The sequence below is a fragment of the Cyclopterus lumpus genome, chromosome 6 (genome assembly GCF_009769545.1).
Source record: "Cyclopterus lumpus isolate fCycLum1 chromosome 6, fCycLum1.pri, whole genome shotgun sequence".
NCBI classification, from domain to species: Eukaryota; Metazoa; Chordata; class Actinopteri; order Perciformes; family Cyclopteridae; genus Cyclopterus; species Cyclopterus lumpus.
In genome coordinates, this window is record NC_046971.1 from 22,669,985 (window position 1) to 22,683,445 (window position 13,461).

The following is a 13,461-nucleotide window of genomic DNA, read 5'->3' on the forward strand; positions in this document are numbered from 1 at the left end:
TATATACACACACACACACACACACACACACACACACACACACACACACACACACACACACACACACACACACACACACACACACACACACACACACACACACACACACACACACACACACACACACACACACACACACACACACACACACACACACACACACACACACACACACACACACACACAACAGTGTCCGGGTTGCAGGTAGAGATTGCAACAAGAGAAAGAAAGAAAAGTACCACTAGATGGCCCCATCATTCTGCTGGTTGGAGGAAACAAAGAGCAGCTGGGATGAGATCATCCAGTAGACTTCTGGCTCAACAGTGCAGACTTTTCAATATGACAACAAGGCTTCAACTTTAAAACCTACAGATGACGACAGCATATGAAATTCAGTCAGTCCAAGAATGTCATATGGTGGGGGGGGGGGGGTTTGAACAATACGCACTACATTCAGGTCAGATGAGGTCCTATTTGACACACCGTAGCTCCCTATGGAGATAGTAAAATAATGCGATGTGCATTTTCTGTAAGACACCCCAATATCTGAAGGACAACATGGGGTATGAGTGGAAATAGCTTTTGTTAGTGTATGTCCTTATTTCTGTTGTGGCCCTCTGAGTCTTCTGTGTGAAGCCAAGCCTTATGAATAAAATCATTATAATAGAAGCATGTCAGGAATGTACGTCACCGAGTATGTTATGGCGTAGCTCATTGTGCCCCTCTTCTATTTAGAGAAAAACACTCATTAGTCAGTTATATCATTTCTTGGACTTCCTGAGCATTCATTCTGACATTTTGCTCTCTCCACTGCGCACGAGCACAAGAGGCTCGCGCCCGCTGCCGGCTGCCCGCTCCTGCTGCTGCTGCGCCGCGGGAGCGAGTCGGAATGTATTGACGTCAGAAGGAAAGCTGGACACAAGCGCGCGCGCGCGTGTGTGCGTGTGCGCGTGCGTAAGCGTGCGTAAGCGTGCGCACGTCGGCATGTTCCCGTCCCGCTGTATCGCTCTCTCTCTCTCTCTCTCTCACAGCGGAGCGGTCGCGCGCTCACGCAGCTCGAGACTCTGAAGAGAATCCAGGCGGCGCGGACGGACGGACGCTTCATGAGAAAAGTATGAGCGCACACACGGGCCGCGAACATGGAGTGTTATGAAACCGAGCGAGGAGGCGGCGCCGTCATTTCCGACAGTCCGAGCTCGGCGTGGAGAGGCGGCGGAGTGACGGGAGGACCCGCGCGGCGGAACAGTTCGCAGCTACGGGGTATTTGCGCAACAACGGTAAGTTGGTCCACCGGGGGAGCGGAGGGCGGAGGGCGGGGGGGGGGGGGGGGGGGGGGGGGGGGGTTACTGCGGGCGTCGGAGCCGCCTCCTCCCCGGTAGCAATGCTCGCGGCGCTCGTCCGGGCCGGTTGTTGGTAGCGTTTGTTTTTGGAGGTGCTGGGCTGCCGCCCGGAGGGGGACTACATGCGTATGTGCGGACTCGGGACCGCGGCGGAGGCCAAGTAAGAGAGCAGCTGGCCTTACCGCAAGTGTAGCAGCCCGCGGGCATGGACATAACGCAGTGTTGTTGTTTGGGAAAGGGGGGGGGGTAAAACTGCACAGCCAAGGGTACCAGGGCATATTAACCCTCTGTGTGTGTGTCAGTGTGTGTGTCACCATCACTTGTGTGAGGGTGATGAGGATGAATAATATGAAGGTACCAGCGATGAAGTTGACAGTGGTAATGGGAGTGATGATGGCCGTGGTGATGAAGATGATGACGGCAGCTAAACAACTTGTTTCCCTAGTGGGGGTCTGATGATGACATCATCAGGTCTAATGCCACCTTCTGACCCTCTTAGACAAGCTAATGACACACACGCACACACACACACATTATGGTTTCCTGTTACAGTATTGATTTGGCGTGCCATTTGTGCTGGATGGCTGTTATGTGAGATCGAGCCAAACGCAGCCCTTCAGCATCGCAGATAATAACAAATAAAGAATCGTCTTTGACCCTCTACCGTTCTCCTTCTGGGCCTTTGGAGACCTTTTTGTATACATCGCGATCCAGTTTTCACTACTCGACTTTGAAAACAAAGATGCGAAATGTCAATCTGGGGCCGGCACTTGAAAGGGGATGTGGCGTTCGCTGACCTCGTCGAAGCCCGTTTCTCTTTCCGGGGGGCCCCGAGGGCCAAAATCAACGATGCTCTCGTTGCGTCTCACCATGTTTTCTTTTCTTTGTCCTGCCAGGCAACTCCCCGCCAGTGAAGAATTCCGCGGCCCTGTAAGAAGGAGGCCCTCATCCCTCCGCCCCCTCCGACACCTTGAAACAACTATTTTCCGTCTCGCCCCTTTCCTTTTTGTCCTTCTCTCCTGAAGCTCTTTCAGTGCCCCCCCCCTCGCCCCCTTTTTTTGTTTCAAACATGGACACCTCTGGGGAGAGCACCAACGGCCAGGACGGACACCTCGACCCCAGGAGCCTCCCCGGCCGCTCAGACCTCAGTGGGCTGTACCACCTGGGTCGGACGTTGGGCAGGGGCCACTTCGCCGTGGTCAAGCTGGCCCGTCACGTTAGCACCCGGCAACTGGTCGCTGTCAAGATGATTGACAAGACGAAACTCGACGTGATGGCAGCGAGCCACCTCTTACAGGAAGTGAGGTAAATGCTGCTGAAAGACGAAAGCTTGAGAAGAAAGGATTTAGGAATAGGGTTGAAAAACACAACTAAGTGGGAGCGCTTTGTAGCTATTTTTAGGTCATGGTCAACGGCCATGCTGGTAGTTAAGCATGCGTGGTCCATCTGAGCCAAACGTGGAACCACGTATGAAAAAAAACCCGGATATGTCAATTTCTTTCTCTAAGCCTCCTCTTGTAGAAGCTCAAGTTCTTAGTTCCCTCGCTGACGATCATCCCGCCATAATTACTCATTACTTCCAGGTGCATGCGGCTGGTGCAGCATCCCAACGTGGTGCGGCTCTACGAGGTCATTGACACGCCCACCACCCTCTACCTGATCATGGAGCTGGCGGAGGGGGGCGACCTCTACGACTACATCCTCCGCCACGAGGGAGGCGTGGCCGAGGGCACCGCCAAGCGCCACTTCGCCCAGATCGTACGTGCCGTGGCGTACTGCCACCAGCTCCACGTGGTGCACCGGGACCTGAAGCCTGAGAACGTGGTGTTCTTCCCACAGCAGGGGGCGGTGAAGCTGACAGACTTTGGGTTCAGCAACCTGTTCCAACCTGGGACAATGTTGGCCACGAGCTGCGGGTCGCTGGCGTACTCCGCCCCGGAGATTCTGCTGGGAGAAGAGTATGACGCTCCGGCTGTGGGTGAGAAACTCTTTGAGATTTTAGTTTTTAGTTCGTCTTTTTGCATGTGGGAGTGTTGAAACTGAACTTTTGGTCTCGATCAATGGTTCCCGACCTGGGGGTCACGAGAGAAATCTGAACGGTGTCAAGATGATTAACAGAATATATGTGCTGTGTGGTACCAATTAGGTTCTTTTTTTTTTTTTTTTTTCTTTTAACGTGGCTTATTTTCTTCCGATTGTGGAACTGCTGGTGAGTGATTTTTATGATGTAAAAAATAAAATCACTCTTTGGCTGAGCATCGTAACACCACCTCACCCAAAAGAAGAATCCCCTTATTTTACTGGGTAAGATAGAAAAGGTCCCGTGTTCCACTTTTCTCCTTGCCTGCCTGCCTGGCAGCAGCTCTCGTGTTCTTCGGAAGCCAACTTAAATGAGCTAAATAGAATAAAAAGGACAGTATTAGCTTGTCCGGTCTTCCATCCTCAGTCATCCACAAAATTCGCTGGCCTCCACTCCCCATCAACCCGTAGATAAAGCCCTGAAAGCGGTTCAGTGGCCAACATGGTGTCTTCTGCGTGTGACATCTTTTGTTATTGTTCTTTCATGCATGCCGGTCAGTTCGGGACTGTGAACAGTTCACACTGGATTCTGATATTGACCACAAAAAACAGTCAAAACCCCCAAAAATGTGTGACAGGGTTTGTGTGGCCACATTAATTTGTCCCCCTTGACCCCGGGTATTTGCTTGTGTTTTAGTGAGTGTGTCCCGGCGCTGTACACCCCTTCCATATGTATGTGCTTAGATTTGTTTGTGCCTGACCGTGTGTACGTGCAGATCTGTGTGTGTTTGTTTGTGTGTTTGTACATATGCGTTTGTGTGTGTGTCCGGTGTGTGTGTGTGTGTGTGTGTGTGTGTGTGTGTGTGCAATGTCCATAACGGATTAGTGTGTGTATCTGGGTCAGTCTAAGCAAGCCAGCCAGTCCTGAGCCAACGGGGCACGTTCTGCAGTGGAACCAAACACTGCAGCTCACCACTGGTCTCTCACACTGCGTAGCAAGCATTTGTGTATGTGTGTGTGAGAGATAGAGAAAGAGAATGTGCATCACTGTTCATCCACAGCAGAAAGGTTGGTCCGTCCTGCTGTGGGTCTGTGTGACACAGGAGGCCGATAGATTGCAGGATGTGATGTGATAGCAACAGAAGGAAAAAACACACAGCATGTCGACTTCAGGGAGGTCAGTGGCCTGATCCGCTAGACTGGATCAGGGTGGATTTTTGGCAGGGTTTGGGGTTTTGGCTGTTTATTCTGGTGACCACAAAGGCATCTGTACCGAATACTGAATACAATACCAGTGCATCCCAACCGCAATCGGGAGCCGATCTTGTTGAAGGATCTCCAGTGTCTGATGTGAAAGTGTGATTTTAAGAGCTTTCCCCTTGTGTTGTTTTGTCTGCTTGTAATCCTCTTTGTGGGATAGACGTAAAAAAAAATTTTTTAAAAAAAGGGAGCAGTCACAAAGAAACATTTTCTCACATTTAGCTTCTACTTTAAAAAAAAAAAAAATTACGTGACATCCTGTTTCTAAAAGTGTCCACACAAAGGGGCCGTATATATTTAAACCTCCAATCCTGAGTGCATTCTACCTACAATTCTAGCTGCGGATGCCACGGTTACATCATTGCTTTGTTAGAAATGTATACTTCTATCATCCAAGCACACACACACACCCACACACATCAATAAATACATGTGTAGGCCGCTGTGTGATAATCCTGTGCTGCACAGAGGAAGAGATGTCCCCTAGTGATCTCAGCTTAGTAAGGTGACTCATAAAGCCTTCTCTATACACACAGAGGTGTGCGTGTGTGTGTGTGTGTGTGTGTGTGTGTGTGTGTGTGTGTGTTATATGATGTGGAGGAGAGACATGAGGGTCAATTGGGCCCTTCCCTTTGACAAAGATAAACACTGTCTGCAGTTACATAATAGCAGCCCGTATGTGTGTTTTTGAGGCCTCATGGTTAATGTTCAGTAATGCTAACCTGTTTCTTGGCTAAATGGTCTTAATTTTAATGACATTTTGACAAGTTTGTTTCTAGTTCGCACTAAAGATTTGAATAGAACTGGGTCACAAAAATAATGATAGTTTTGTATGCACCGCCTGAAAACAATCTTAACATTCGTTGTTGAGTTGCGACGGAGAAAGTCACAGAACAATGACAAGAAGAGAAGGGAGGGGGACCGAAATGGGTGGACTATGTTCTGAGAAGGGGGAAGTTCTGTAAGTCAGCCTTCTCTGGGCGTCAGCTACACACTCACATGTGGTGAAAGTGGGGGACGGGGGGGGGTTCTCTGATGTGCTTTTCCGATCTCATTCATAGTGACTCTCCCCGCGTCCTCTAGTATACATACACAACTCATTTCTCTGCCCGAGGGCGGAAAGAAGATGGTTGTTGCTTGTGGTTTAGCTAACCTATTAAATCCATGCTCTACTCATGAACCACGGAAGTTGTGTCAAAGCAAGCGGTGCAATACAAACCCATGACACTGAAACGTTACCGCCAGCAAAATACCTCGGCTAATTAAATCCATGCTCGACTTTTTTATTCTTTTAACCGCAGTTGAAATCCCCTTCGCCAACGCAGTTCCTGAGTAACCACGACCTCTATTCGTGTTGTCAGGGCGGGACTTAGCCATCAAGGTGCCCTGAGCCAACACTGCTTTACTTGTCACCCTTTCTTACAGCGATAATGGTTAACATCTGCTTCCAATGCTACGACGCTGCACCGTGTAATAAATGGCAACGCATCGTATTTGAATCACTATATTCTGTGTGTTTTCTCTGTCATTTTAATGTAGCGGTACAATGTGTTCCCCTGATGTAGACGTACACAGGAAGTAAGGACGCCGTACTGCTCAGTTACATATTGACGAGTTACAAGAGTAATGTAACCAAATGTTTTTCGCATGTAAACATCGTGATGAATCCACAGCAGTTTGGAGCTCTTTTAGTCGCGGGTAAAATCGTGTGTGTGTGTGTGTGTGTGTGTTTGTTTTTTCTGGCATAGTCGAGTGTGAAGTTGTTTTGTGTGAAAAGTTGTTTTGTGTGAAAAGTTGTTTTGCGAGCAGCAGCGACCGAGGCCGGGCATTCGTCGGCCATGTTCTCCAGCGTTGCTGCACGAGTACGTGGGAGCGTGTGATATTCCCCAGCCAGCGGAGGAAAGAACACTCCCAGCACTTAGTGGCTTCTCCCTCCTTGTTGCATAACACTGCTCTCGACATGGGCGTGCACGCGAGTGTGTACATTGCACATTGCGGACTGAGGGCCGTTGTTTGGACCATCATGAGTGCGATGTGGGACAATGGCTGGATGTTGATCCCACATAGGGAGTGGTACGTGTGAGAATCTACGGATAGATATGGATCTCAGTGAGGGTTCTGAAAGAGGCTTTTCTTTCCATCTATCTAATTTGGCTCTGCTTTGGAGAGGAGAATTGAAAAAGTTCACTCGCAAAGGCAGGCGTTCAACGTCATCTGGCCTTTTCAATTCAACGTTTTTGCTGATTATCGCTTGTTAATCTCACTGTGAAGTGTCATGCAGCTGCAGACAATCTCCATCGTTCTATCTGTATCTACCAGCGTGCGCATATCGCACCCCTACGTGTTATGTTCAGCAATGCTGTCACATTTTCATCTTATCTGATGCTGTGTATGTATGTGGCTTCTCAGAAAAAGAGGTGATCATCAACTTCATTTTTTTTTTTATTTGTCGCACATTTGTCCACAAAGATAACCATGAAAAAAAAGTCTTTTGAGACTTTACTGAGGCCCAGTAAAGTTTCCAAGTATTGAAAAAAAAAAAAACATTTGACATTTGACCTGAACAGGAAAAGAGGTCAAAGTCAGGAATCACCTAAAACACTTGGGTTCACCCTCTGGAGATCATGAATGCAGTCGATCCAATAGAGTGGTGGACTGACACAGAGCTGCATGTCTAGTGAATGATGACACAAAGTGTTCATTACGGTTAGTTCAAAACATCATATGGAAAATACAGGTGTGCAGACGCAACACGGTGGACAAAATGCAAAAGAACCACCAAGTGAAAGATATTTTCTTAAAGACAATAACTGGAATTGTCCTTTAAGTGACCCGAGAAACAAATGTGATATTCGCAGAGATTGGCATTTATTTTGCCACCCGGCTCTAGTTTCTAGTGTTACATCAGGGCAGACGCACAATGTGAACAGTGTGTGCACTGTTCACATTTACAGTGTTCGGGAGAAACGAAGGAGAGACAGAAAAAGAAAGAAAGTGGGAAAGCAAGATCATTCTCAAAATAGCACAACGCCACAACAGGCCCTCTGTTTGTTATGGCCCTCGGCTCCCGTGTGTGTGTGTGGAGTTTGCGTGGACCTGCTCTCACTGCATTAGCATAAGGATAGACGAGGGAAGGAGGGAGGGAGGGAGGGAGAGAGAGAGGAAGGAAGGAAGGAAAGGGAGGAGATGGGGAAAGAACACACTGTCAGCACTGTCGGTCAGCACCAGGAAGTGTGTGTGAGTGTGTGAGTCAGGGCCAAGCCGTCTCCAGCTTAGGCCTCATGCCTCACTCTAGACACATGGAACCGGTCATGCAGCCGTTACTCACGCACTCTCATCTCCGCTCCATTGAGGAATAACCTAATTGGATGTTACGTACCGCCCGGCCGCTCTGTTGCTCCCCCGACCTCTGAGGAGGAAAGAGAGTAGATAAATAATGCCGTTATTTTTTTATGTATATTTTGTTGGGCAGAATCTGATTTTCCCCCCTTGTTCTGCTTCAGAAAATAACTGCAGTGGTGTTTTTTTCTCTCTTTTTCGAGTCAAATCCCAAAAACTGGCATTTATTTTTGAATTCTCGTTGAATTCTAAAATAGCAGAGGGATTGTGGGCTTTTAAAAAAAATCTGTGTGTGTGTCATATGATGTGGAGGAGAGACACGAGGGTCATTTGGGCCCCTCCCTTTGACAAAGTTAAACATTGTCTGCAGTTACATAATAGCAGCCCGTATGTGTGTTTTTGAGGCCTCGTGGTTAATGTTCAGTAATGCTATGTGTGTTCCAGATATCTGGTCTCTCGGGGTGATCCTGTACATGTTGGTGTGTGGGGCCCCTCCCTTCCAGGAAACCAACGACAGCGAGACTCTGGTCATGATCCTGGACTGCCGCTACCGCGTCCCCGAACACGTCTCCGGCGGCTGCAGAGAGTGGGTACCGGCGAGTCACACTCGGGTTAGAACGCGGCCAATGAGATCACGGTTTACCTCTCTGAAGGCAGAGGATGACTGTGTCATCTTTGCATGTTCCGTTGAAAGAAATCTATATTTGAAATTGACTAATTCCTTTTAAAGGCTTACTCGGCCCCGGGACATGTTTGCACTGTGGCATAGACGCGGCGTTAAGAAGCTGCTGACCGTGAAATCATCTCATTACTGTGCGTTTCACTGGATGATGATCGTGTCCTAGTTATCCCAAAAGCTCCTCCACCCCGCAGCAAATGCAGTTCCTGCTAAAAAACATTATTTAAATGACTTTCTTGGCCAAAAACAGTGAGCGTTATCCATCTAGCTGTATATTTGCCTTTTTGTTTTCATGACAAAACATCTGACTGATTTAATCTCATCTGAGGACCACAGACACTCTTCACTTTCACTCCTTATAGCGTCCAACCAGAACACACACACACACACACACACACACACACACACACACACACACACACACACTGTGTGAAGGACTACACCACATACAGCTCGATCTGCTTGGAAGAGTGGATGAAAAACTCCAAAGATTTTTATCAAGTCCAGCTTTCTCAAGTTCAAATTCAGATTTGCATTCACCCCTTTTTTCCTTTTTAAATTTTTTTTTTTTTTGTACATTTTGTAATTAAAAACTAAATCTTGAAAAGTCTCTCAGAAGGCATTCAAACGTAATTTACAAATGTTGTCAATATTGTCGTTATCCGTTTCATTATAACGTGTTTGTTATTGTTTGGAGGCCGTTTCAGTCGACGCCCCTCAGACCTAAAGCAAGCGCTCGCTCTGAATTAATCATTTCTAATTGGTTAATCCCTCCACCCGTGTTCTGCTCCTGTTCCGGGCTGAGTTAATCTAATTAATTAATCATTTTTGACATATACTGCTGTGCATTTAGTGAGGACTGAAGTCCCACAGTCGTCTCTACTGGTTTTCCTACATACTGGACAGGTGAAATAGGTCAAATTAAAAAGTTCTTCAAAATAATCTCACACTAATCAAATGACAAGAAGACCAAAAGCAGCAATGGCCTGAATAATGTTTAGTCAAATCAACAGTTTTAATGAGCCTTTTTTAAATATGTATCTAAATTATGTATTTGTGAGTCATTTTTAATAAATGGGCTGGGGGACCAAACGACCAGAAAGGAAAGTGAGAAAGTCGTGCGTGATGCACGACCGTGTTGTTCCTAACAAAGCCAATCCTCCTTTTTAAAAACTGAGCATATTGGGGGAAGTCTGCACTTTAAAAATACCGAAACATGACAAAGTGTTGAGTGTTTTACATAATGCACCGTTAAAAAATTAATTAATTAAAAAGAATGAAATGAATGAACGTCTTTATACACCGATTTCCTGTTCTGTAGAAGGCAACCGGCATAAATACGCTCAACGAAGAGCTTTGTTCGAGGATCTGCAGCCGCGAACACGTCCTGGAATATCTGAACCAGCTCTAGTCATAAGATGACCTTTTCCAGATATTAATCGGATCATGATCTGTGATGATCCAGTCGTCGTATCGGCTGCTGTGACGCAAAATATACAGCAAGCAAACTGCAGCTCTGTTCTCTGCATGCAACATGACAAACATAATAATCCTGTCTGTCGTTTCCCCCGTCAGCCTGATCTCCAGGATGCTCCAGAAAGACCCGTCCCACCGAGCCTCGCTCCAGGAGATCGAGGCTCACGACTGGCTGCAGGGGCTCGACGACGCCCTGCTCAGCCCCGAGGCCCCGCCCCACTGGCTCTCGGGGGCCCTCTCTCCCAGCTCTCCCCGCTGCGGAGCACCGGAGTGTGGGGACCTGCTCGCGGCGCGGCCCCCGCCTCAGCAGGCTTTCCCCGGCCCCTGGCAGCCCAGCATCAGCTTCACCCTCCGTCCACCTCCGGCCGAGGAGCCTCCGATCGCCAAGAACCTCCCCGCACTACAGCAGATCTGCGAGGAGGAGGAGGAGGAGGAGGAAGAAGAGGAAGAGGAAGAAGAAGAAGAAGAAGAGGAGGAGGAGGAGGTGGTGGTGGACTGTGTTTTGGCAAAGGAGGGTGAGTGGTTCGTGGCCCAGCCAGAAAGAATAGCTGAGGAGATGTCTGATGGTGCAGACAATCAAAAGTGCAGGAAGGAGGAACAAGAAGAAGAATTAGGAGGCTTAGTGGAGATTGTGGAGGAAGAGGGAGAGCAGGAAGAACAGGAAGAAGTGGATTTGGAGAAAGAAGACAGTGGGTGTGTGATCTCAGACCAGCCGGTGAGTCACGGAGACATACCTGTCACTCAGACACCTGACGTCCCACCATCGTCTCTGCCTGCTCTGGGGGTACCGTGCTGCCGGACGCCGCCGGACGCCACGGGCCCCGTGGAAGGACGGGACGAGGAGATGGAACCCAACAACAACACCGACAAACCTCCCCCTCTCCTCCCGGAGTCCCCCGCGCCCGCCGTGCCGGCGTCCCCCACCGGACTCGCGCTGAACGAGGAGGAGTCGCAAAACGCGGAGCGAGGCGAGAAGACTGAGGAGGGGGGCGGGAGGGAGGACCCCCCAGCGGACCGACCCCAGCCCCACAGCGTGCCGGGGAAGCGGCACAGCATCAAGCTGCGCGAGAGACTCTTCCAGTTCCCCCTGTGCGAGAAGGCCCTGGCCTTCAACATACCGACGCACAACAAGCCCAAAATCCTGCCGCTGGCTCAGTACAACTGCTGCCACGTGCTGTGAGTGGGACCTCCCCCCCCCATCCCCCCAGAGCGGGGCGTGTACAGCTTCATACCTACAAACACCTCCAGCGTCGTGCTTGTGTGATGGACGTCGTGTTAAGCTAGCGGTGGTGTACAGCACAGGAGAATGACAACGAGTAGACGGGGAGCAATCTGTTGCTCAGAAACGATAGCGGGCGACAGGGAGAGATGAGGCGTAACCGTTTCTATTGAATAAGCTATAGTCTTTTCTTTTTGTTTTGTTTAAAAGGTGCCTATACAACGATGAAAATGGGTTTCACACTGTACATGCATGGCCTCCGCGTCATTGTGGTTCTGACTGTAAAATAAAAAGTCTGAATGGCTCAGTAGATCCATGATTTCATATTTTACAACATGTGAACTAGAATAAAGTGTGAACCAGCTAGTTTTCCTCGTCCCTTTGCACAGCCGGCTTGTCATTGGTTCAAAAAGCTCTCACTATCAGATCCATTGTGAGACTGACAGACTGTTATGATATGATGTATGATACTGTGTAATATATGCCCAAGACTGAGCTGATGCCGTGACTCTCTGTACTCTGTAATCCTAAAAGTCGACTTGATATGATGGCGTGTCCTGACATACTGTATAAAACCCACGGATCGGATCACTAATCGGGATGCAGGTCTTCCATCGTATTCGAACTTGTTCTTTTTATTCACACGGAGCGGCGGCGGATTTGATCGGGACAGATTTGTTTTGGATGACGTTCCTTTTTTTCTTTTCTTCTGTTTTTATGACATGTGACTGCATGTTATTACTGTTATTTATCACGATATACCTCCATGTGTCTTGGATCTGACGGGGACGTAGTTCTTGTGTAACTGTAAGTACCTTGAGGTAATCCACTGAATGATGAATTGCACACAGCAGCAGGTAGCTTTATGCCAGCTTTGCCCTTGGACTGATGGATTAGATGTGTTGGTTATTTAGACCAAATACCTTATTATGTAGCTGAGGAGTCTCCCCCCCCCCCCTGCCCCTCTATGGTATTATTATACCGTACAATGCCTCTCTGTATTCCTCCATTTTATCATACTGTATATTTATATTCCCTCTTTTTTTTTGAAGCCGAGACCAGAAGTGAAAATGTTTTGTAAGGTTAAAGAAGGCCAAAGCTGTACAATAAGATGAATTCCAGTCGGTCACTGCAGCCTCACGGGTACAACTAGTTGGATTTGTCTATTTTTTATTTTTATTTTTTTTAAAGCGTGCCATCCGGGATAGGACGCTCATATTTCATCAGCCGCATAATTGTTATTATTTTTTAAATCCCATTATTTGTTCCTGCGTGATTGCAGCCCGTCTCCCCTCAGTGTGGTCGTGTCTACTGACCTGCGTTCTAACGAGGACCGCGTCTCCACGGAGCTGTGAAGTTATTTTTCTGTATTTATTTATTAAAATGGATTAAATCAACTGCTATGTGTGTGCCGTGTGCTGATTTTAGAGGGAACGTGGGAAGTGGTAGTGTGCCGTGTTGTTGCTCACATACACATACACACACACACACACACACACACACACTGACAGAACTAAATATCCCCTTCTGGACACAGGCTGGATTACATCATCTAAGAAGAACTTCATAGAGACCAACAGATCTTCTCAGAGGTAAGATACTCTATTAATGACAAGCTGTCTAATATTGTTGAATATTGAGAGCACATACAACATATTCTTAATTTCAGTGGCATCTTTAGCTTCTTTCTAAACTTCTTGAAAACCAACGAAATTATAATATGTGGCCTATGATAGACATCCAGACATCATTCGGTCTGATTTACACAACCAGAGATGGATCATTGGACCTCATGCAAGAACATTTTCATATTCATATCTTAACTTTCTCTTATTTAATTATGCCACGTCAGATGTAGCAAATGCTGCTAACCTCGGTTAACCATGTTACCTTGTTATGGTGACTGAGGCCAAATGGAGTCGCAGCGGCTTTTGATATATATAAATCACATATATATATATATATATATATATATATATATATATATATATATATATATATATAATCGAATAGAACATGATTATATAATAAGATGCCCCTATGAACCTTGTTAGGGTTAAAGTGTGTCTGTTTTTATTCACCTCCTCATGTGTTTCTTCACCTCAATCCTGTGTCTGTTGTCCAGCTGG

At 47.6% G+C, this 13,461-nt stretch overlaps 1 protein-coding gene across 2 annotated transcripts; it reads left to right on the forward strand.

Moving 5' to 3' along the window:
* Positions 1 to 195: 195 nt before the first annotated feature.
* Positions 196 to 12,733, forward strand: snrkb (SNF related kinase b). 2 transcript variants are annotated; one of them, XM_034535796.1, is made up of 5 exons: positions 196 to 1,277; positions 2,237 to 2,645; positions 2,924 to 3,318; positions 8,403 to 8,544; positions 10,213 to 12,733. In XM_034535796.1, exons 2-5 carry the CDS (start codon positions 2,410 to 2,412, stop codon positions 11,291 to 11,293), a joined length of 1,854 nt encoding a protein of 617 aa, XP_034391687.1. In that variant the 5' UTR covers positions 196 to 1,277; positions 2,237 to 2,409; the 3' UTR covers positions 11,294 to 12,733. The 2 variants fall into 2 exon arrangements, with proteins under 2 accessions (XP_034391687.1, XP_034391688.1); XM_034535797.1 differs by lacking the exon at positions 196 to 1,277 and adding an exon at positions 1,384 to 1,500 and having other exon boundaries at positions 10,213 to 12,686.
* The last annotated feature ends 728 nt before the right edge of the window (positions 12,734 to 13,461 follow it).

What these genes read in the sequence shown, in the direction of transcription:
- snrkb (XM_034535796.1), top strand. Translation starts at nt 2,410, where the DNA reads ATGGACACCTCTGGGGAGAGCACCAACGGCCAGGACGGACACCTCGAC. An exon ending in GTATGACGCTCCGGCTGTGG is followed by an intron (nt 3,319 to 8,402) that starts GTGAGAAACTCT and finishes TGTGTGTTCCAG; the next exon opens with ATATCTGGTCTCTCGGGGTG. An exon ending in GTCTCCGGCGGCTGCAGAGA is followed by an intron (nt 8,545 to 10,212) that starts GTGGGTACCGGC and finishes TTCCCCCGTCAG; the next exon opens with CCTGATCTCCAGGATGCTCC.